General features: G+C 46.8%; 1 protein-coding gene across 2 annotated transcripts in view; it reads right to left on the bottom strand.

Moving 5' to 3' along the window:
* The window catches only part of NUP133 (nucleoporin 133), an 899,557-nt gene that overhangs the window by 380,275 nt on the left and 496,650 nt on the right, over window positions 1-22,632 (bottom strand). For both annotated transcript variants that reach the window (XM_082249111.1, XM_082249110.1), the window contains exon 14: window positions 11,989-12,213. In XM_082249111.1, the coding sequence (XP_082105237.1) occupies window positions 11,989-12,213 (225 nt within the window). The remainder of the gene's footprint in view (window positions 1-11,988; window positions 12,214-22,632) is intronic.

Genomic DNA, 22,632 nt, shown 5'->3' on the forward strand with positions numbered 1-22,632 from the left:
GATAAAGATACTCTAGAGAGAGTTCAGAGAAGAGCTACTAAACTAGTACATGGATTGCAGGAAAAAACTTACCAGGAAAGGTTAAAGGACCTTAACATGTATAGCTTGGAAGAAAGAAGAGACAGAGGGGATATGATAGAAACTTTTAAATACATAAAGGGAATCAACTCAGTAAAGGAGGAGAGCATATTTAAAAGAAGAAAAACTACCACAAGAGGACACAGTTTTAAACTAGAGGGGCAAAGGTTTAAAAGTAATATAAGGAAGTATTACTTTACTGATAGAGTAGTGGATGCATGGAATAACCTTCCTGCAGAAGTGGTAGCTGCAAATACAGTGAAGGAGTTTAAGCATGCATGGGATAGGCATAAGGGTATCCTTCATATAAGATAGGGCCAGGGACTATTCATAGGATTCAGATATATTGGGCAGACTAGATGGGCCAAATGGTTCTTATCTACCGACACATTCTATGTTTCTATGAATCTCTTCCACCTCTATTCTTTTCAGAAGCCTCGGCAGGAGTTTCAGCAGGGAGATGCATAGATCAGCTGATACTGACCCCAAGGAGCCACCAGTGCGTCTGTGGCATCGGCCAGAGGATCCCGAGACGTAGCTACAAACCTCTGTAGTTTCTTGTTGAGTCAAGAGGCTAACAGGTCAATGTTGGGTGTCCCCCACCGGACACACAGCAGGTGAAATGCCTCCGGGTTAAGGGACCATTCCCCCCGATCCAACACCTGATGTCTCAGGTAATGCGCCTGCCAGTTCTCCACTCCTGACATATGCACGGCGGAAAGGGCCTGAACAAAGTTTTCTGCCCATTTCAGGATCTCCGCCACCTCCCGGGGCGCCAAAACACTCTTGGTGCCCCCTTGATGATGGACGTAAGCCATGGCTATGGCATTGTCCGATTTAATCTGAACTGGACAACCCTGTATACGATTTGTCCAGTGACTCAGGCAAAGCTTTATCTCTCGGAGTTCCTGAATATCGATCGGTAGTCTGGACTCCTCCACGGTCCAGGACTCCTGGACACACCACTTCCCAAGCACCCCTCCCCAGCTGGACAGGCTGACATCCGTGGTTACCATGGTCCAATACAAGTTGGCGTAGGGCCAACGAGGGAAGCCACCACAGAAGAGCACTCTTTGTGCTGTGACTCAACCGAATCATGATGTCCAAGGATTTTAGATCTTTGTTCCACTTGTGCAAGAATTTCCCTTTGTAAGGGTCTTGTTTGTAACTGAGCAAATGGAACAGCCTTGAAGGTTGACACCATCAGGCCTAAGGCTCGCATGCAAGTCTGCAGGGAGGACAGGTTGCTGAATAGCAAACAAATCGCCCTCTGCATTTTTTGCAGCTTTTCCAGGGGGAAGAAACACCCTCACGGCAGCTGAGTCCAGAGTCAGACCCAGATAATCCTGTTTTGAAGATGGTACCAGAGCAGATTTTTTTAAATTCATGTTCCAACCAAACTCTTGCAGAGTCCGTACAGTGATTGTCAAGTCGCCCAACAGGACTAAATGCGAGTCTGCTCTTAAGAGGAGATTGACCAGGTACCCCAGTACCGCAATCCCCCGTTGTCGCAGTAATGCCAATTCTGGAGCCAGCACTTTGGTGAAAACCCTGGGAGCTGAGGCGAGACCAAAGGGTAACGCCACAAATTGATAATGCTCTTCTCCTACAGCGAAGCAAAGAAAATGCTTGTGTCCAGCGTAAATAGGGATGTGTAGATATGCGTCCTTGATATCGATGTAGGCCAAAAAGTCTCCTTGGTATAGGGACGCGCCACTACCGTGTGAATGGACTCCATTAGAAACTTCTGTACCCGTACAAATCATTTTAAAGCCTTGCCTTCTTTCCTGGGAACAGTGCACAGGTTTGAATAGAACCCCTGAAAGCGTTCCCGAGAGGGAACTGGCACAATCACCTCTTGTGACAGCAGATCTTGTACCGCCTCTCGTAGATCCCTTAACCGATCTGGAGATAGACGTAGATTGGACAGAAATAATCTGTCTGATGGTTGAGACCTGAATTCGATCTTGTAACCCGATTGGATCAGTTCAAGGACCCATTTGTCCTGAATCAAGAAGGTCCATGATCCCGGAAAGCAGCGAAGACGTACCCCCACCCCAGTTACGGGTGAAGGCGCCCCTTCAACTAGACGGGGATTTGTCTGTATATCTGGATTGGTCTTTTGGTCTCCATTTAACTGAAATTGAATGTGGATAAGTGCAAGATAATGCACCTGGGGCGTAAAAACCAAAGGGCAGAATATAGAATATTTGACACAGTCCTGACCTCAGTATCTGAGGAAAGGGATTTAGGAGTAATTATTTCAGAAGACTTAAAGGTGGGAAGACAATGTAATAGAGCAGCACGAAATGCCAGCAGAATGCTTGGATGTATAGGGAGAGGTATAAGCAGTAGAAAGAGAGAAGTGCTTATGCCGCTGTACAGAACACTGGTGAGACCTCACTTGGAGTATTGTGCACAGTACTGGAGGCCATATCTCCAGAAGGATATAGATACTCTAGAGAGAGTTCAGAGAAGAGCTACTAAACTAGTACATGGATTGCAGGAAAAAAACTTACCAGGAAAGGTTAAAGGACCTTAACATGTATAGCGTGGAAGAAAGAAGAGACAGAGGGGATATGATAGAAACTTTTAAATACATAAAGGGAATCAACTCGGTAAAGGAGGAGAGCATATTTAAAAGAAGAAAAACTACCACAAGAGGACACAGTTTTAAATTAGAGGGGCGAAGGTTTAAAAGTAATATGAGGAAGTATTACTTTACTGAGAGAGTAGTGGATGCATGGAATAACCTTCCTGCAGAAGTGGTAGCTGCAAATACAGTGAAGGAGTTTAAGCATGCATGGGATAGGCATAAGGCTATCCTTCATACAAGATAGGGCCAGGGACTATTCATAGGATTCAGATATATTGGGCAGACTAGATGGGCCAAATGGTTCTTATCTGCCGACACATTCTATGTTTCTATGGTCTGCTCTCGGCTTACCTGACCATGTCTTCTTGGAACCCCCCAGAAGACCTAAATGGCTTGGATGCTTTCTCCTGTGTACCGGAGACACAAAAAGGCCACCTGTGAACTGTAAAATAAGGCCCCCGTCTATTACGCAGTGACTTGCCCTTGGAGGAGTGAGGAAGAGTACTCTTTCACCTTTAAGACCCTTGATTAGTTCATCCAATGAGGATACAAAAAAACTGTCCCCCGTAAATAGGAGCGATAGAGCCTTTTTTGAAGTTTGATCTGCAGACCAGCTTTGTAGCCACACCATGCGTCTAATAGCTACCCCCACCACGGATACTCTGGCCACAAGAGGTGCCGCATCTAGCGACGCATCATATATAAATAGTATGGCTTGGACCATTTAGTCTGATAGCTCTGCCAGGCCGAGAGGGAGCTGTTCTATTTCTAGATAACTTTTTAGTAACTTTGTCCATTCCGTTATGGTCTGGGACACTAGAGTGATCACACAGATCGGTTTAAGTATTGAGCCCGCTATCAAATGTAAGTGGCGAGACAGACTCAAGCCGTCTATCCACAGGGTCTGTAAAGAATGGGGACTCCTCCATCGGGTCCACATAAGATTTGTTTAGTCTAGAGATTGGATGGTCCTCCTTCGGTGGAACAGTCCATTTTGCGGATACAGCGTCCACAAATGGATAGTGCCTCTTAAAATGCCTCGGCACCACTAACATCTGTTTGAGGCGCCCCCATTGGTCAGAGACAATTTTGTCAAAAAGTTCCAGACAAGGGAAAACCTTGCCCGACTTCTGGGATTTGCGAATGCCAAATGACACCTGCGTCCTTGACGCTGCAAAATCATCCACCGTTTTTCGAGTTTCCCGCACTGACACTATAAGTGCCTCCGCCAGTGCGCTTTCCCGCATGGCTGCAGATGATAGGTCGTCCTCGCCAACCGAGTGCGATGACGCAGAACCCTCAGGGTGACATGCGTCCACGGCGGCCATATCTACCTCAGGATATGAGGATACAGGAGAGGCAGGGGAGGGCATAGGGCACTTTTTACTACTGGTAACCAAATCCACCTTTGACACCAGGTTTTCCAAAATCGCCGTTAAGGCAGATAGGGGTTGCGACCCGGAGGTCCCCGCAACCGCAAGGAGGGGATCTGTAGGTGAAGTTTGTTCCTGGGACCCCATATAAACCCTGGAATAGTGCAGTGTTACTTCAAGAAAACTGCGAAAAACTAACCCACATAGCTTCACCAGCAGTACTAAAAGTCCCAGCCACTAGCACTGCAGATAGCAGGGTGTGCGAGATCTACAGGGACCCCAATAGACATACCACCATTCAATATGGAGGAGAACAGGATCGGTCTGCTGTGCAGAAAAAAGTTATCTTCACAGGAAGAAGAAGTACCTGAGTCTTCACTAGAGTGAAGGCCTAGCTGCTCCCTGCTTTCCAGCATTCGCAGACTCTGAGAAAATGGCCACTCAGGGTGGGGGTGCTGACGGCCAAGGGGTACGCTGGGACTAAGGCCAAACCAGGTTGTGTGCATCCCGGCGAGTTTCACTCGCGGGCCAGCCCAGTCCATTGGGGCTCTGTCGTGGTGAGGCCTAGTGCTGGGCTATAACCTGCACACGCTTGCTGGCCGGGCTGGGAGACCTTAAGGATCTACAACAGAGATGGCGAACCTTGGCACCCCAGATGTTTTGGAACTACATTTCCGATGATACTCATGCACTCGGCAGTGTAGTTGAGCATCATGGGAAATGTAGTGCCAAAACATCTGGAGTGCCAAGGTTCGCCATCACTGATCAAGGAAATCAAGTCCGAAACACAGTCCGGCTGTTGATTGCAGATCTCTCAGGAACATACCTAGCTAAAAAAATTAAATTTTTTAACAAATGTTCCCTTTAAAATAATCACAAACTAAGACCGAAGTCCCAGCCGGGAATTAGGTCCTACTCCTAAACTAGGCAGAAAAACTGAATCCTATCGCAAAGTGAGTGGGTGTATGCATGCAGGGACTGCCCCATAGGCGTAGTAAAGATTTTTCCTGCCTAGTGTCCTACTCCTGTAGGGGGCAGCGTAACCCAATGTTCAAGCAAAATATGGAGCTGTGTCTGTAAATGAACGATAGAGAAATATTATATAGATTACATGGTTAGTTACTCAATGCAACCCCATTTTATATTTTGGTAATATATTGTATTTATGTGCACTAGAATTCATTTAAAGTTTTTTTATTTTTTCCGAAAATATGCTTTTGATAAACAGCTGAGCTACTACAGTATGGCATAAAATTGCAATTGCCACAATTTTATTATACAGGGTCACTACTTTTAGAAAGTATTTGGGTGTTCCAAGTAATTTTCTGGCAAAAAAAATGCAGATTTTAACATGATCGTGAAAAAAAGGAATTTTTGTAAAATCTTACCGTAAAATTCCTTTCTCTGAGTCCTCTGACAGTCGCCGTCCACTCATTCAGTCTTCACCAATGGGTATTGACCTCTTGTCCATAGGAGCAAGCTAGGCATAAGACTTGTTAAAAACGAAGTCATTTACATAGACACACCTATAAGGGCTGTCCCACTGGTCCAATACCCCCTTGTTATCAGCATTCCCAACTCAGTTTGGTAGCAAGCAGTTAAAGTCCAAAAAAACCCCACTAGAGGGGCGGGGGCGGCGACTGTCAGAGGACTCAGAGAAAGGAATTTTATGGTAAGATTTTACAAAAATTACGTTTTCTCTTTAGTCCTCTGACAGTCGCCACCCACTCATTCAGTCTTCACCAATGGGATGTCCCAAAGCAGTGTAGACATGAGGGGTGGGAAGCGCAACCGTCACAAAGGCAACGCAACACCCAGGTCAGAGAAAGGAACCTTATCTGAGCAGAAAGGTAAAAAATCTGGGTAACAAAATAGCTCAACTGGAGCAAACAACCCAGGAAACCAAACAACAAAAAAGGGGGGAAAACAACCGCAACAGACGGGGGCCGGCCAAAGCCTCGTCAAGGCACTGCCGCACACAGAACTTTATGGCCAAAGGAGGCATCTGCTGATGCCAAAACATCAAGTTTGTAAAATTTGGAAAAGGTGTGCACAGACGACCAAGTCGCCGCCTTGCACACCTGGGCCACCAAAGCCTGATGTTGGAAAGCCCACGATGCACTCACTGCTCTGGTAGAGTGTGCCTTGACAGGGAAGGGCGGAACCCGTTCCCTAATGGAATAGGCCTGTACTATCGTCTGTCTGACCCATTTACAAATGTTTGCCGCAAACGCAGCCATACCCTTCTGAGGGCCCTCGAGAAGGACAAAAAGGGAATCCGACTGCCTGAAGGATTCAGTAGACACCAGGTACACCCTGATCGCCAGGACGACATCCAAGGAATGCAAAACAAACTCCTTAGGATGTTTGGGATTCGCACACAGTGAAGTCAGGACAATATCCTCGTTAAGATGAAAATCCGACACCACCTTAGGTAGGAAATATTGGTTAGGTCGCAAGACCACCTTATCCTTGTGAACCACCAGGTAAGGGGAGCAGCAAGACAGAGCCGCCAGCTCCGACACTCTGTGGGCAGATGTGATCGCCACCAGAAAGGCAACCTGTCGGGACAGCACAGGCAGAGGAATCTCCCTGATGTTCTCAAAGGGAGGACATTGCAAAACGGACAGGACAGAATTTAAGTCCCAAGGAGGTAAAGGCGCTCTCCTAGGAGGAGCCAAGTGACTCACACCCTAAATAAAAGGTGCGTATCAAAGAGTTTGACCCCAAGGGGCGTTGGAAAAGGATTGCCAATGCAGACAACTGACCCTTAATCGTGGTCAGCGCAAGACGCTGGTCCACACCAGTTTGCAGGAAGGCCAGCACCCTCGCCACCGAAAAGAAGGTGGCATCCAAGAAGGATGAATGCCCCTGCACTCACACCACGCAAAATAAGCCTTCCAGGTACGGTAATAGATTTTTCCGGACGGGGCCTTCCTAGCCTTAAGCAGGGTAGGAATGACCGCCAACGAGAGACCTTGATCTCTCAGGACCTGGCTTTCAACAGCCACGCCGTTAAAGCCAGCGACCGTAAAGCAGGATGGAAGATCGGAATCTGAGACAGCAGATCGTCCCGTAACGGGAGCTGCCAAGTAGGCTCGACAACCAGTTGCATGATGTCTGCGTACCAAGACCGGCGCCGCCAGTCCGGGGCCACCAGAATCACCAAGTTCGGTTCCGAGACCAACCTGCGAAGGAACCTGGACAACAACTGAATCGGAGGGAAGGCATAAATCAGGCGATACTGATTCCAAGGCACCACCAGCGCATCCGAGGAGTCTGCCAGAGGATCGCGCGTTCTTGCCATGAACCTTCCTACCTTGTTGTTCAGCCACGATGTGAACAGATCCACATCCGGGGATCCCCATCGCGCACACAGCATCTGAAACACCTCCGGGTGGAGGGACCATTCCCCCTGGTCCAGGGTCTGGCGGCTCAGATAATCGGCCTGCCAATTCTCCACACCCGGAATGTGAACTGCCGAAATCGCTGGGACCTGTGTCTCAGCCCAAGACAGAATCTTGGTCACTTCCTGGGCCGCCCAGGCACTCCTGGTGCCCCCTTGGTGATTGATGTTGGCCACCACAGTGGCATTGTCCGTCTGCACTCGCACAGGATGGCCCCGAAGATGATCAGACCAACGGAGCAAGCACAGTCTGATGGCTCGCAGTTCCAAGATATTTATCGGCAGGGAGGATTCCTCCTCCGACCAAGTGCCCTGGGCAAACATAGTGCCCAGTATGCCACCCCAGCCCGATAGGCTGGCGTCTGTGGTGATCACCGTCCACAACAACGGCCGGAAAGACTTCCCTTCCGTCATGGCCGGAGAATGGAGCCACCACAGAAGATCCTCTCTGGCTTGGCGACTCAAAGATATTCTCTTTTTCCAAGGATTGAACCTGTCCCACCTGGTCAAGATCTCCCCTTGAAGATATCGAGTGTGGAACTGTGCAAACGGTATCACCTCGAAGGCTGACACCATCAATCCCAGGGACCGCATGCAGGTCCTGAGTGACGAGGATTCGCTGTCCCTGAGGTACCTGACCTCAGTCTGCAGAGTCCGGAGCTTGTCCGGCAGAAACACTTTGGCTTGGGCGGAGTCCAGGACCATCCCCAAGTAGGGGAGACGAACCGAAGGAGACAAAGTCAACATATGAACGTTGATGGTCCACCCGAACTCCTGGGTCGTCTCAACCGTAGTGGACAGATAGCGTAGCAGGCTCTGACTGGCACTCAACCTTAACAGGAGATGGTCCAGATATCCCAAGATCGCAACTCCCTGCGCCAGCAACAGGGCCAGAACAGGAGCCAGCACTTTGGTAAACACCCTTGGAGCCGAAGCGAGACCGAAAGGTAACGCCACAAACGGATAGTGTTCCTCCGCAATTGCGAAGCAGAGGCACCTCCGATGACCCTCAAATATGGGGAATGTGTAAATACGCATCCTTGAGGTCGATGGAGGCCAGGAAATCTCCCGGACTCAGGGAGGCTACCACCGAAGGGAGGGATTCCATTAAGAATTTTTGAACCCGCACGAATCGGTTCAGAGCTTTCAAGTCCAGAATTGGACGTACCTTACCTTCCTTTCTGGGCACAGTGAACAGATTGGAGTAAAACCCCCGAAATCTGTCCCGATGTGGCACCGTTATTGTTCATTCACCGTTTTGTGAAACTCAGCGGGACAAGGAAACACCTGTGCCGCCTTCTGGGTTCTGCGAGTCCCAAAGGAGGACCGCTTACCCGGAGGGTTGGGCTTATCCTCCAAATGCAGTGTATCTTTTACAGCGGTAATAAGCGCCGCCATAGCAGCGCGTTCTCTGGCCGTCCCAGTGGGGGAATCATCCCCCTCCTCGTCCTCTGCCTCCCCTTCAGACTGGGAGGATTGAGACCCTTCAAGGGGCACACTGTCTATGGCAACCATGTCAGACTCTGAATCAGAGGAGTGAGAAAACCTAGGCCTTTTCCTAGAAACCCGTTCAGACATCAAAAGATCCACTTTGGACGCTAAAGTCTCAAGTGAAGCAGTAATCGCAGATGATTCAGGCGTACCTGAATCATCCACCAAAGCTGGGGGGGAATTTGCTGTCCTGGGACTCCATAAAAACTGTATGGCGCTGGCCCTTTAAATCGCAATAGCGGCGATCCCACAGCAATGCACTGCAAACAGGGACTAGACTGAAAACCCCCTCAGGCAGGAATAGAACTGATAGCCAAGAGATATTCCCCAAAAAACAGGAAGGACAGACCCCCAGAAGTGTTACCACGCTGCTAACGATCCTTCTGTATGTGAAGAAAGGAAGTGAGGTCACGCCCTAGAGGCTAAACAGGATGTAGACTAAGGGAAAATGGTTGCCCATAGAAAACAATGGGAGGCTCTGGGAAAATGGCCACCGAACACTCTGTATAAAGCCAGACACAACACACAAGATGGCGCCCGAAGGTTTACCGCTGCGGGTCGCCTACACGTCTGAACTCAGCATTGTCACAATAGTGCCACCAAGGTTAGGGACCCCAATAACCCCCCACAGAGCGTCCTGGACGCGTTCGAGCCCCCGCAGGGACCGGGAGTAGTGTGAGCCCCAGACAAACAGACATGAGGGGATGACACAGACCTAACAGACTGCCATCCCCAGATAGAGGCCCCACACAATGTACTCACCGTACAACGATGGCGTGGGTGCCTCTCTGTGACGGGAAGCCTCCCACCCCAGGTGGTGGGGGTGCCGTCAGCCAAACAGGACTCTAGCAATGCACGGAACCGCGGTTGAGACGTCCAAGCGAGGTGGCTACCTCGCGGGCTTTCGTCCCTGAGGACAGGGACAGGTCGTTTGCGAGGCCAGGGCGCATGCATAGCCTGCTAAACGCTCGATGGCGGGCTGGGATTCCATAAGGCCCTCTGTCCTGGGACACCAGGACGACCAGTCCGACTCCCAGCTACGCAAACGCTGTAGTCTTCCGAAGATCCGACTAAGCGCAGGAACAAATAAAAAGCTAGTAGTGCAAGAAAATACTTTTAATAAAATAAAAAGTAATAAAACACAGAAGAAAGGCTGAGACCGTAGCCCCAGCACAGGGATAGCCTATCTTACCCCTAACTAGGCAGAAGACAAACTGAGTTGGGAATGCTGATAGCAGGGGGGTATTGGACCAGTAGGACAGATCCTATAGGTGTGTCTATGTAAATTACTTTGTTTTTAACAAGTCTTATGCCTAGCTTGCTCCTATGGATAAGAGGTCAATACCCATTGGTGAAGACTGAATGAGTGGACGGCGACTGTCAGAGGACGTAAGAGAAATTAAAAATTGCCCCAGATGCAAAGTTGTTATTGCAGTCACAAATGACAGAGTTTCTGGTTAGGTACTGTAATGGAGATTTGAGACCTGCAATGTTTTTAACTTCGGTTGACTCTAGAGTTTCAGAATACTGCTTGGACATTTTGATAAACAAAATGGATGCACAGCTGTGAAATTTTCTCTTCTCTAGACTATTTGGTTGCATAAGTTATGGACTCTGTGGGATGTCAGTTCAAAGGAGGTGGGAAAAGGAACAGGAAGTACTTGACCATAAATGGTAGCTTGTGTGTTAAAGCGGCCCTGTAGTAAGATTTTATGAAAACCCTCTCCTCCCCCCCCCCCACCTTGTTAATATGTGGAAGGGAGTGTCTCTACTTGGATAGGTGGGAGTGGGGCAAAAGTGTTGTATAAAAAAGCCAGCCAAACTGTCCTTCAGCCCCTTAATCTCTGGACATGATGGGAACATAAGGTTATTCTGTGTAATGTATCTATTTTGCTTTGTCTACCTTTCACTGTAACTTTCTTTGTCCATTGGCAACACTGTATTTGTAACATCACTGCTTTTAAGATTTTATCATCTACGTTATATTTGAATATAATTTATTAATCTAAAGTTTATTTTTTGCAAAATAAATTAGATCTTTATCTTTTAGCAAGTTATCATTTGTTACTGATTCTATTGGTAATAGCCGCAACAGCATTGGCTAGATTCTTTTATAGACAAAAGGTTGCAATCACTTATAAGATTTATCATTAAGCGAATAGGTGAGGTGGTAGAAAATCACCAAATCCATACAACCTTACAGAGCAGATTAGGTTTGTAGTTCTAAAATAAAAAGAAGCTGGAGTTTAAAGAAGTTTGTCTTACCATATAAAGTAAATGCATGCAAAAACATTGATGGTTATAATATGAAGTATTATGGTAGTTAATACTGTTACAAAAACTTTACCTTTTATTCACATTATGGGTCCCAAGTAGTGTATCCACTATGCTGACAGCTCTCCTGCTGCCTGACTTTGAAAAGTTGAACTATAGGCAAGACACTTTTTCATTTTGGATAGAGCAAGGGAGCATTATAACTTGACAGTTTTTTGCTTCACCATTTGTGTCCCATTGCACAGAATTCTCTTCACTCCTGTCCCACAGCCAAACAGGAAATGAGAGGAAATCCTTGGGGACCCCCAGGTTATTAGAACTAGTGTCCCCATTGGAAGATTTTCCATCTATTACTTTTCTGTGGGACAACCGAAAATTTAGGATTTTCTTAATTTTCAATAATAACAGTAAACAGGACAAAGAGAGATGACATATCTCCTAAGAGGGGCACAGACTGCAAGAAAAACTGACCACGTGCTAATCCCTCTCCACTCTATCCAAAACAAAAAAAAAAAAGTTTTGCCTTTAGTTATACTTTAAGCATATTTTGTATTAAGAACATTGACAGCAGTTTATATTGAAAAATATTACAGAGAGTTTGCCAGAAGGCCCCACGATTCCCAATTAGGCCCCCTGGAACACAACTACCATATTAATATTGGTAAATTACCATCATAAATGATTTTGCCATTCCCCACAATTTTCCTCTGCACATTACAACATATAATTATTTTACATTTTAGAAAACTGTACTAAGGAAAACTACTTACCTCTCTAAAGTAGACATCAGCAGCAGTAAGGTTTTGTGGAACAGAACACATTTTTTTGTTTAGTGCCAGCTGTATTGCAGAGTTAACCAGTTTAGGAAGTCTGGTGTGGTGATTCTTCAGAGCAATTGCAGCTGACAGTTTCTCAGCATGTTCACAAAGCAACAGTCGAGTTGCCAGCGTAAGCTCTCTCATCTGGCACGTGTTTAAACAATTAAAGAGCCCAACCTGCATTAACAAATAAAGACCATAAACTAGACTTAGTCTAGTAGGAAAACAGTAGAAATAAAAGCAAAGTAGAAACGCAAATAGGAAAGTTTCAAAACAGGACCCTAACATTTGTATATTACATATAACAGAATTTCCTGTACAAGCTAGGTGCAAAACTTTAGCATCCTATAATTTATGACGTAATGATATAAAGTGAAAGGCACTGGTAATACTATATTTTTATACCCACTATTACCAAGAAATATATCAAATGAAACATACATCTCAAATAAAACAAATGGTGTATTATCAGAAGAAAATTTTATAGCTGTAGTAAACCGCTGAAAAACAAAACAAAAACCCTGCAAGACAATGGCATAATGCGCTAGTATGCATTGCATACTAGCACATTATGAATATACTTACCTTAGAACGAAGCTCTTCCAGCAGAGCCCGGCTACCATTGAGAGGACTGACATGTTCGTCCGGCCTTACTTCTGGGTTGGCGGGCTCCGATGCTGTGAGTGGCTGGAGTCGCAATGACGTTACTCCCGCGCGTGCGTGCGGGAGCACTCGGTTCGGCATGTTATGCCGGACCTTCAGAGTACATGTGCCGCTGACGTCAGTGGCTGCATGCAAGGTAAATATCTCCTAAATGGTGCACGTTTAGAAGATACTCTAGTTACAGGTAAGCCTTATTTTAGAGTTTACAACCGCTTCAAGTAGCAAACTAAAAACCTGCTTTGTTTATGTAGGATGAAGCAATGTGTTCAATTCTAAGGAAGCCCTACCAGTTGACTATACTTGCCATCCTTTTGTGCTCATACCACTCCAATTTCACCAACAGAAGTGGGGACAGGAAGAATTTTATAATCATCAAGTTGTAAACCCAGGACCCTGCATTCACTATTATCTGGACTCCCACAGTACATGAAAATGGAATTATTTTAGTAAATATAAAACTGCTAAATACCTTCTCTCATCAGCAGTGTATAGCAGTCTTGTGATTTCTCACAGTGTCTGGACATGCACTGGTTAAAGCTTGGAGGAGGAGTTTTCATTCTATGACTGTCCTGCTGAGGCTGCATGATCCCTGACTTTGTCAGGACAGTGCCGATTGGCCCTGTGCTAAACGCATGCACCGCCAAAAGAAATAAAATCCTTTCAAGCAATGAACACCAAACTGATCATGTGCAGAGTGCCTCCTAGGGCTATATTCCATCAGCAGATGGATTGAGGACAGTAAAAAAAGGGGAGGATCAGAAAGGACCAGCTCAAACAGCCTTTTTACACAATACAGATGTTTAACCCCTAAGGTTCCACAGTGAGTATAACAAGCATGCTTTACAGCAGCCCTCAAAATTTCCTCTCGCCTGCTCGCATTTGGCGAGTGCAATTTATTTGAATGTGAGTGTTGCAGCTTGGCTCAGGTGGTTGCCGATCCGCTCGGCTAGGGTGGGGGGCGGTTCTGCTCGGCTTAAGACAAGCCGCAGGAGCCGCCTCCCTAGTCATCTCTATGGAGGGCTGTGAGCCACGCTGCACGCTGGGAAATGTAGTTTCCAGCACAGCCCCATGGATTCTCTGCTCACTGACATTCCGGACTTGAGGCGGCAAAAAAGATGCGTGTCCCAGGGCAGCGAGGAGGAGGAAGAAGAGTCGGCAGCAAGAGAGACTTCAAGGTAACAGCCTACTGGGTAGAAGTTTGTGCAGGGACAAGGGAGTAGGGGTCAGGGAGGGGGGAAAGTAAACAGAGGAGTCTGGGTCTGGCCATGCCTGCACACAGAGGAGGGGGAGAAGCATCCATCTCTCCAGTCTCTGTCTCATGTGCCATCTCTCCAGTCTCTGATTCTCTCCTGTGCCATCTCTCCAGTCTCTGATTCTCTCCTGTACCATGTCTGCAGTCTCTCTGGCTGTCTCCTGTACCATGTCTGCAGTCTCTCTGGCTGTCTCCTGTACCATGTCTGCAGTCTTTCTGGCGGTCTCCTGTACTGTGTATAATCTAGATAAAATATGATAATTTATGAGGCTGTGTTTAGGGGCGGAATTAGGGTCAGGCCAGGGTAAGGGCAACTGGTGGCAAGTAACTCTTAAGCCCTGGCTAGTAGCCCAGGATTTGAAATTTTGAGCCCTGCTTTAAAGTATATACAGACTGATTTTACTGTTGTGGGTTTGGTAATACTTTAAAAATGAGTGAGTACTCTCTACCTGCCCCCATATACCTCTCCTCTAGAAGCAGCATTTTTTAAGTCAGTGTGCATGGACCCTTAAATCAAACTTCTTGATTTTACCTGCTTTCACAGCTTTCATCATAGACAATCAATATCCATCTTCACACCAGATTAATTGAATTTAGGTGACAGAGTCACCGGTGTTCATTCAGATGATTGGTCACTGGCAAAAAAGAAAGCTGCATCCCCCATAGAACTTATCCAACTCCCAGCAAGACTCAGGGGAGGGATCTGTCTCTTGTATAGTACTGCAAGAAAACAGGATTTTGCCATGGTTCATCGACAGACGCAGCTCCATATCTTCTTAGACCATTGGGTTATGCTCCTCCAATCAGCAATAGGCACTAGGCAGGAAAAAGCTTTACCACACCTATGGGGGCTGTTCCTGCAGGCATAACCCCAAACACTCTGCTACAGCAGCCAGTTTGCTTCTGCCTAGTTTATGAATAGAACCTAGTTCCCTACTGGGACTTCGGTCTTAGCTATTAATAGGGAAAATTGTTATATTGTGTGATTTTCTTTATTTTCACTAGTTAGAGTTCCTGGAGAACGACAAGCAACAGCCGGCTGTGGTTTCAGACTGGATATTCTAGATCCTTATCGTCTCCCAGCCTGGCCAACGAGCATGAGCAGGTTATAGTCCAGAACTAGGCCTCGCCACGACAGTTTCCCGATGGATGGGGACGAGCCTGCAAGTGGAAAAGTCTTGCTGGGACGCAATCGACCTTGAATACCCTGAGTCACAGTGTACCACCTGGCTGCCAGCACCCCCACATAAGGATTTTTCTCTTCGGGGGGTGGCCTTGTCCTGGTGGGATCTCTTTCTAGGGCCCCTTTGATGCTTTAATGCTTGTCTGGGACCCCTTCGGGGGGTCCGGGAGACCGCATAGCAAGCTGTTGGGGCCGCCATTTTGCTGTAGATTCATGTTTTTTCTTTTCCTATTGAATTGAATAGGCAGCCATTTTTTGTTAAATCCCCATAGGAATACATGGGGCAGCCATTTTCTTGTAGTCCACTATGCTGGACAGGCCAATGGCATGTAACTTAAAAAATCTATCTATGACAGGCTGGCTTGTCATTTCCTGTGAAGGAACATTTTACTTTCAATAGACTCTGCTATCGGCTTGTATTTCATTGGCATTGGGCATACCGCTAATTTAGCTGTGGGATTGCGATTTAGCGACTTAAGTGACCCTTAATTTTTTTTAAATCAGGGGAATATGGAGTCCAAGGGTACCATTTCACCTACAGACCCCCTAGGAGTTGCTGCGGAACCTTCTGAGTCGCAGCCCATGTCTGCAATTACGACAGTCCTGGAAAGCCTTGTGTCTAAGGTAGATTTTGTATATAAAAGCCGTGCTAGCGGCAAACGCCCTCTGCCCTCATTTCCCTCGGTAGTTTCCTTAGACTCTAAGGCAGACTTGGGCGCCACAGACAAATTCCACCCTGAGGGGGGTCGGTGTAGTTGCATTCTAATGGTGAAGAGAACCTGTCCTGGTCTGCCAAAGTGCGCAGGAACGCTCATTGGTGAAGCATTTATAGTTTCAGTGCGGGAAACTTCAAAATTGGCTGATGAATCTACAGCGCCGGGGTCGGTTATCTTTTGGCTCCTGCAAATCCAGAAAATCGGGCAAGGTGTTTCCTTGTCCGGAACTTTTTGACGAGATTGTCAATTAACAATGGCGGAGCATCAAGCATGTTAGTGGTGCCTAAGCACTTTAAATGTCGTTACCCTTTTGCAGATGCAGTTTCCACTAGGTGGACCGTGCTACCTAAGGTGGATGACCCGGTTTCCAGGCTAAGTCTACTGTTCCAGTGGAAGAAACCCCGGCCTTCGCGGACCCCCAGTTTCCTCCAGGCTAAGTCTACTGTGGTTCCGGTGGAAGAATCCCCGGCCTTCGTGGACCCTGTGGATAGGCGAGTGGAGTCTCTCTCCCGCCATCTGCACGTGCTTGCGGGTTCCATTTTGAAACCAATATTTGTGAATGTCATGGTGTCACAGTCGGTTTCTGAATTAGTGAAGTTACGAAGAGGTAATTTGGAAGCTGAGCAGCTCCCCCCAGCAATGCTGGATCTAATGGACCAGATGGCTCAAGCCCTTGTGTTCATATGTGATACGTCCCTGGATGCGGCTCCCCTAGTGGCCAGAGTGTCGGCAGTGGGGATTTCGATTAGACGCATGGTGTGGTTGAAAAGCTGGTCCGCAGACCAGGCTTCCAAAAAGGCTTTGACAGATCTTCCATAGGGAGAGGTTGTTTGGATCCTCTCTTGAGGAGTTGATCAAAGACCTTGGGGGGGGGGGGGGGAGGAGAACTCTTCTTCCTTAGTCTTCTAAGGGCAAGGCACCACGTCATAGAAGGGGCCTTCCTTCACTGCTCATAAGAGGCTTATTCGTACCTCCAGGCCACAAGAAAAAGGGAAGCCGTTCAGGTCTTCTGGGAATTCCAAGAAGCCATGGTCAGGTAAATCACGCTTAACTCCAGACCGTTTAACCACTTACCGCATACTAACGTATATATACACATCGGTAAACTGCGGTGTTATACCGGGATGATGCCTCTAGCTAGAGGCACCATCCCGGTACCGTGGTTTACAGCCGACGGTCGGCTTTCCGTCGGTGACGACCGATGCGGCTCGGGAGCCGCTCGATCGTAACCCGGGTGAGCGGGAGGTGACGTCCCCCCCTCCCGCCACCTTCTGTGACTTTGCTCGGGGTTCCTGTCCCACCAGGAGCCCCGAGCACCCAGCCGCCACGTCCGCCGGATGGAGTCTTGATCAAAGCCGGAAACGGCTTCTATCGAGTCTCCGATGACGTAACACGGAGGCCGCGTCCATAACGTCACTTCCGGGTTACTATGCTGCAAAAGGCGGCAAATTTAAAAAACGGCTGTATGCAAGAACGCCGTTTTCAGCGTTTTGCATACATGGAAGTGTAGTGGAGGGGTCTAGGGTCTTTTAGACCCTCAATCCCTCCATAAAGAGTACCTGTCACTACATATTGGTGTCACAAAGGATGTTTACATTGCTTGTGACAGCAATAAAAGTGATCAGATTTTTTTTTTAAAAAACCTGTAACAAAGTTAAAAAAAAAATAAAATAAATAGGAAAAAAAATATAATTTTAGCCGCCACCGTCATCGTTAGCTCGCGCAAAAAAAAAAAAACGTATACGGAAGTCGAGCCGCGAATGAAATCGCTGTTCAAACCACACATGCGAGGTATCGCCGCGATCGTCAGAGCGTGGGCAATAATTAACAAAAAAGAGCTACACTCTAACTCTAAACTGGTAACCGTTACATTTAAAGAGTCGCCTATTGAGATCTCTATTGACCGTAGTTTGTCACCATCCCACGGGGGTGTCACCATTGTCACCATCACTCGGCGTGACATCATCTTTCACAATATACAAAAAAAAATGGGCTAACTTTACGGTTTAGTATTTTTTTTTAAATGCAGTGAAATGTGATTTTTAAAAAAGATGGCGTTTTAAAGACTGCTGCGCAAATACCACGTGACAAAAAATATTGCAATGACCGACATTTTATTCTCCAGAGTCTTTGCTAAAAAATATATATATATATAATGTTTGGTGGTTCTAAGTAGTTTTCTAGGAAAAAAATACTGGTTTTAACTTGTAAACAAAAAAAGTGTCCGAAATAGGGCTGGGGCTAAATTGGTTAAGTGATCTATGGGAGGTGGTACAAGATCTGCTGTCCCAAGGGGTGATTGTACCAGTTCCCTCTCAGGAACGCTTTAAAGGGTTTTATTCAAACCCGTTTACTGTGCCCAGAAAATAGGGCTAAGTGCGTCCAATTGGGATCTCAAGGCTATGAACCGCTTTGTGCGGGTACAGAGGTTTTGCATGAAGTCCATTCAAACGGTAGTGGCGTCTACACCAGGGAGACTTTTTGGCCTCCATAGATATCAAGGTCATATCTACACATCCCCATCTAAGCTGGTCACCAGCGGTTTCTACGCTTTGCCGTAGCAGAGGAACATTATCAATTTGTAGCGTTACCCTTTGGTCTCTCTTCACTCTCAGGGTGTTTACCAAAGTACTGGCCCCGGCGTTGGCATTGTTGCGCCAAGGGGGGATTGCGGTACTGGGGTATCTGGACGATCTTCTATTGAGAGCAGACTGTCATTCAGTCCTGATGGGAGACCTGACGATCACTGTCAGCTCCCTGAAGGAGTTCGGGTGGACCATCAATTTCAAGAAATCAGCCCTGATACCTTCCTTGAGACTGGCTTATCTAGGTCTAACTCTGGATTCAGCCTTGGCGAGGGTCTTTCTTCACCGGGACAAGCTGCATAAGTTGCAGGGGGCGATTTGGTGGTTGCTGGCAAGCAATCCGTCCGCTCTGTGAACTTGCATGCGGGCCTGGGGTCTGATGGTATAAGCCTTCAAGGCAGTTCCATTTGCTCAGTTCCATACCAGCTTTGCAACAAGAGATTCTGGTCAAATGCAACAAGGATCCAAAGTATTTAGACAATTTGATTTGGTTTGGCCGCAACACCAGAGCTACGCTGTTATGGTGGCTTCACTCTCCAGCACTATGCCAGGACAAGTCCTTCCTCCCATTGTTTTGGACGGTGGTAACCAGGGACGCCAGCCTGTCGGCCTCGGGCGGGGTGCTGGGGACGTTTTGTGCCCAGGCAACGTCGACAGTAGAAGAGTCCGAACTACTGATAAATGTTTTGGAGCTCAGAGCAAAAAAGCTTTGTCTGAGCCACTGGACGACTCGTCTGCAAGATTATCCAGTTCGGATTTAAAACGGACAATGCCAGGGCTGTGGCTTACATCAATCACCAGGGGGCAACAAGAGTGTCTTGGCGGCCAGGGAGGTGGCCAAAAGTTTTTCCCAGCCCTCTTTTTTGTGCACATCCCAGGTGTGGTAAACTGGCAAGCAGATTACCTGAGTCGTCAGGTGTTGGATCAAGGAGAGTGGTCCCTACATCAGGATGAGTTTCATCTCCTGTGTGTCAAGTGGGGGACACCCAAGGTGAATAGGTTTGCTTCTCGTCTCAACAGGAAGGTGCAGAGGTTCGTAGCCAGATCTTGAGATCCTCTGGCCGACGTCACAGACGCACTGGTGGCTCCTTGGGGGTCGGTATCGGCTGATCTATGCGTTGCCTCCGCTGAAACTTCTGCCGAGGCTTCTATGCAGAATAGAGGTGGAAGGGATTCTGGTCATACTGGTGGCTCCAGACTGGCCTCGCCGGTCTTGGTACGCCGACCTAGTAAAGTTGGTCGCCGATGCTCCTTGGAGACTTCCTCTCAGGGAAGATCTACTGCCTCAGGGTCCGATCTTTCATCCTGCTTTACAGTTGCTGGCTTTATCGACATGGCAGTTGAAAGCTAGGTGTTGATCTATAGGTCTTGCTGACTTTGATTCCTATGCTCTTGGAAAGCTAGGAAGTCGACCACCAGGAAGATATATCATCGTACATGGAAATCTTACATTTCATGGTGCAAATCACTGAAGGTGCACCCTTGCTTGTTTTCAGTTGCTAGGGTTTTGCCCTTTCTGCAAAAATAGGCTGAACAGTGGTTGGCTTTGGGCACTATCAAAGGCCAAGTGTCAGCCTTAGCGATATATGTTCAACGCCCGATAGATACACATGTCTTGATTCATACCTTCTTTAAGGGGGTGCCCTATACGGCTCCTCCGAGGCGGTCCCCGCTACCTCCGTGGGATCTAAATCTGGTATTATCTGTTCTTCAAAAACCTCCCTATCAGAACATTCAGGAGACTTTTTGGCTTTCATTATCTCAGAAGGTTGCCTTTTTGGTGGCTATCACTTCTGCCCGCAGGGTGTCTGAACTGCCGGCGCTGTCCTGCCGTTCACCTTATCTGCTGGTCCACAGAGATAAAGTATTACTCCGACCAAATCAATCTTTTCTCCCTAAAGTGGTTTCTGATTTTCATTTGAATGAAGACATCGTGCTGCCTTAACTCTGTCCCAAGCCCAATCATCCTAAGGAAATAGTCTTGCATTCTTTGGATGTGGTTTGAGCGATCACAGTTTACCTGGCGGTTGGCGAGTCTTTCAGGAAGTCAGATGCCCTTTTTGTCCTTCCTGAGGGACCTCGTAAGGCAGGGGTGGGGAACCTTTTTTCTGCCAAGGGCCATTTGGATTTTTGTAACATCATTCGGGGGCCGTACAAAATGATCAACTTAAAAATTAGCCTGTTATTTGGTCAAACATTTAATTAACTCACCCCTAATGTGATGGCTGGAACTGCTTCTCTTTGGTGAGGTGTGTGATATTAGCTGATATTGATGATGTTGCTACGCGCAGCTGGTTTTCCAGCTTTTCATCGGTCTGGAGGGCAGTCAACTCTTAGCGATGGTAAGTTTTGAAAAGAACTGTTCGCAGTAGTAAGTTGTTCCGAACACAGATGCATATTTTAATGCATGTCTTCTCAAAGTTGGGAATTCATCATTACTTATGTAATGTTTGTATAACTCAAGCAGTGGGAGGTTGTTGTACCTAGCTTTCAGCACATCATCGCTTTGCAGCTGAATTATTTTGTGTTGTAGGTTATCAGGCACATCAGCTGGTTCCACATTAAAAGGTGTAGCAAAGATATTTAATTCCATTTGTTTACTTTTCACATCCTTGAATCTATCATTAAATGCCTCAATTAGTTTTGCACATTCACTAGCATATTTTTGTGTCGTAGAAGGCTTTTGTCCTTCCAGAGTGGGGAAATGCACTGTGCTATTCTTCTGGAGTTACACTTTCCACAACCTTAATTTACCTTCAAATGATTTAACGTTTTAAAGCAGTGAGCTGAGAAGCTGGTTGGGGCCCTGCAGCTTGACGTTCAGCTCTGAGAGGTACTTGGTAATGTCCACCATGAATGCAAGATCACACAGCCACTTGCTATCAGTGAGTTCCATGACAGATTTTCCCTTCATCTCCATGAACTGCTTGACTTCATTCTGCAGCTCATAAAACCTCCTGAGCATGTTCCCGCGATTCAGCCACCGCACTTCACAGTGATAAACAAGATCACCATACTCCGAGTCAAGATCACTCAGTAACTCCTTAAACTGGCGGCTGTTAAGCCCTCTGGTTTTGATAAAATTTATGCATGACACTACAGTTGACATCACATTGTTGAATCGCAACGATTGTGCACAGAGACTTTCTTGGTGTATGATGCAGTGGCATATATAATCATTTGGATCAAGATTGAGACGATTCAGTTCTTTCTTGACAAACGCAACCAACCCTTTTTGTGAGCCAACCATTGCTGGAGTTCCATCTGTAGTAAGGCCACTTCACTTTTCAAATGTTAGCTCAAGTTTTTCCATTGATAAAACAAGTCTCTCAAACAAGTCCTCACCTCTTGTAGTGTCATGCATAGCTTCCAGTGAAAGCAGTTCCTCTCGTATGTCAAACTCTGTAGTTATCCCACGAACAAAAACAGCCAGTTGAGCAGTATTTGTTATGTCCATTGTCTCGTCACAAGCCAGAGAGAAAAAAATGATAATCTCCTGCAGAATCCTTCAATGTTTTTTCAATATCTTGTGCTAAGTCAGTAATTTGTTCTGAGATGGTTCTCCGAGACAAACACTGAAACAATTTTACTTTGTCTGGTGCTAAAAACACCGCAGCAGCAACCATGCACTCTCTCAAACACTCTCCCTCTACATGAGGCCTGAACTTCTTTTCTAATTAGCTCACTCACTACATAACTCGTCTGAATAACGTTGTCTCTGTCATAACGAGGTCTAGTGAAAGTGGCTTCTTGTGATTCCAAACTCCGCTGAAGAGCATTGATTTTATCCAGGCGCAATTGGCCCCCCAATTCGCTGAGTTTAGCATGTTTTGAGCTGTAATGACGCTCCAGATTTGCTTTTTTCATTACTGCTAATGCATCACCACAAACTAGGCACACAGGTTTGCCTTTGACTTCAACCAAAAAAAAAAATGGAATTTTTGTAAAATCTTACCGTAAAATTAATTTCTCTGAGTCCTCCGACAGTCGCCGCCCACTCATACAGTCTTCACCAATGGGATGTCCCAAAGCAGTGTAGACATGAGGGGTGGGAAACGCAACCGTCAGAAAGGCAACGCAGTACCCACAACAGAGAAAGGAACCTTACCATTAACAGAAAGGTGACCCTCTGGGTAACAAAAAAGCTCAACAGGAGCAAACAACCCAGGAAAGTAAATAACCAAAGGGATAAACAAC

This window comes from Pelophylax lessonae (genome assembly GCF_965119305.1).
Source record: "Pelophylax lessonae genome assembly, chromosome: 3".
In the NCBI taxonomy this organism is placed as follows: Eukaryota; Metazoa; Chordata; class Amphibia; order Anura; family Ranidae; genus Pelophylax; species Pelophylax lessonae.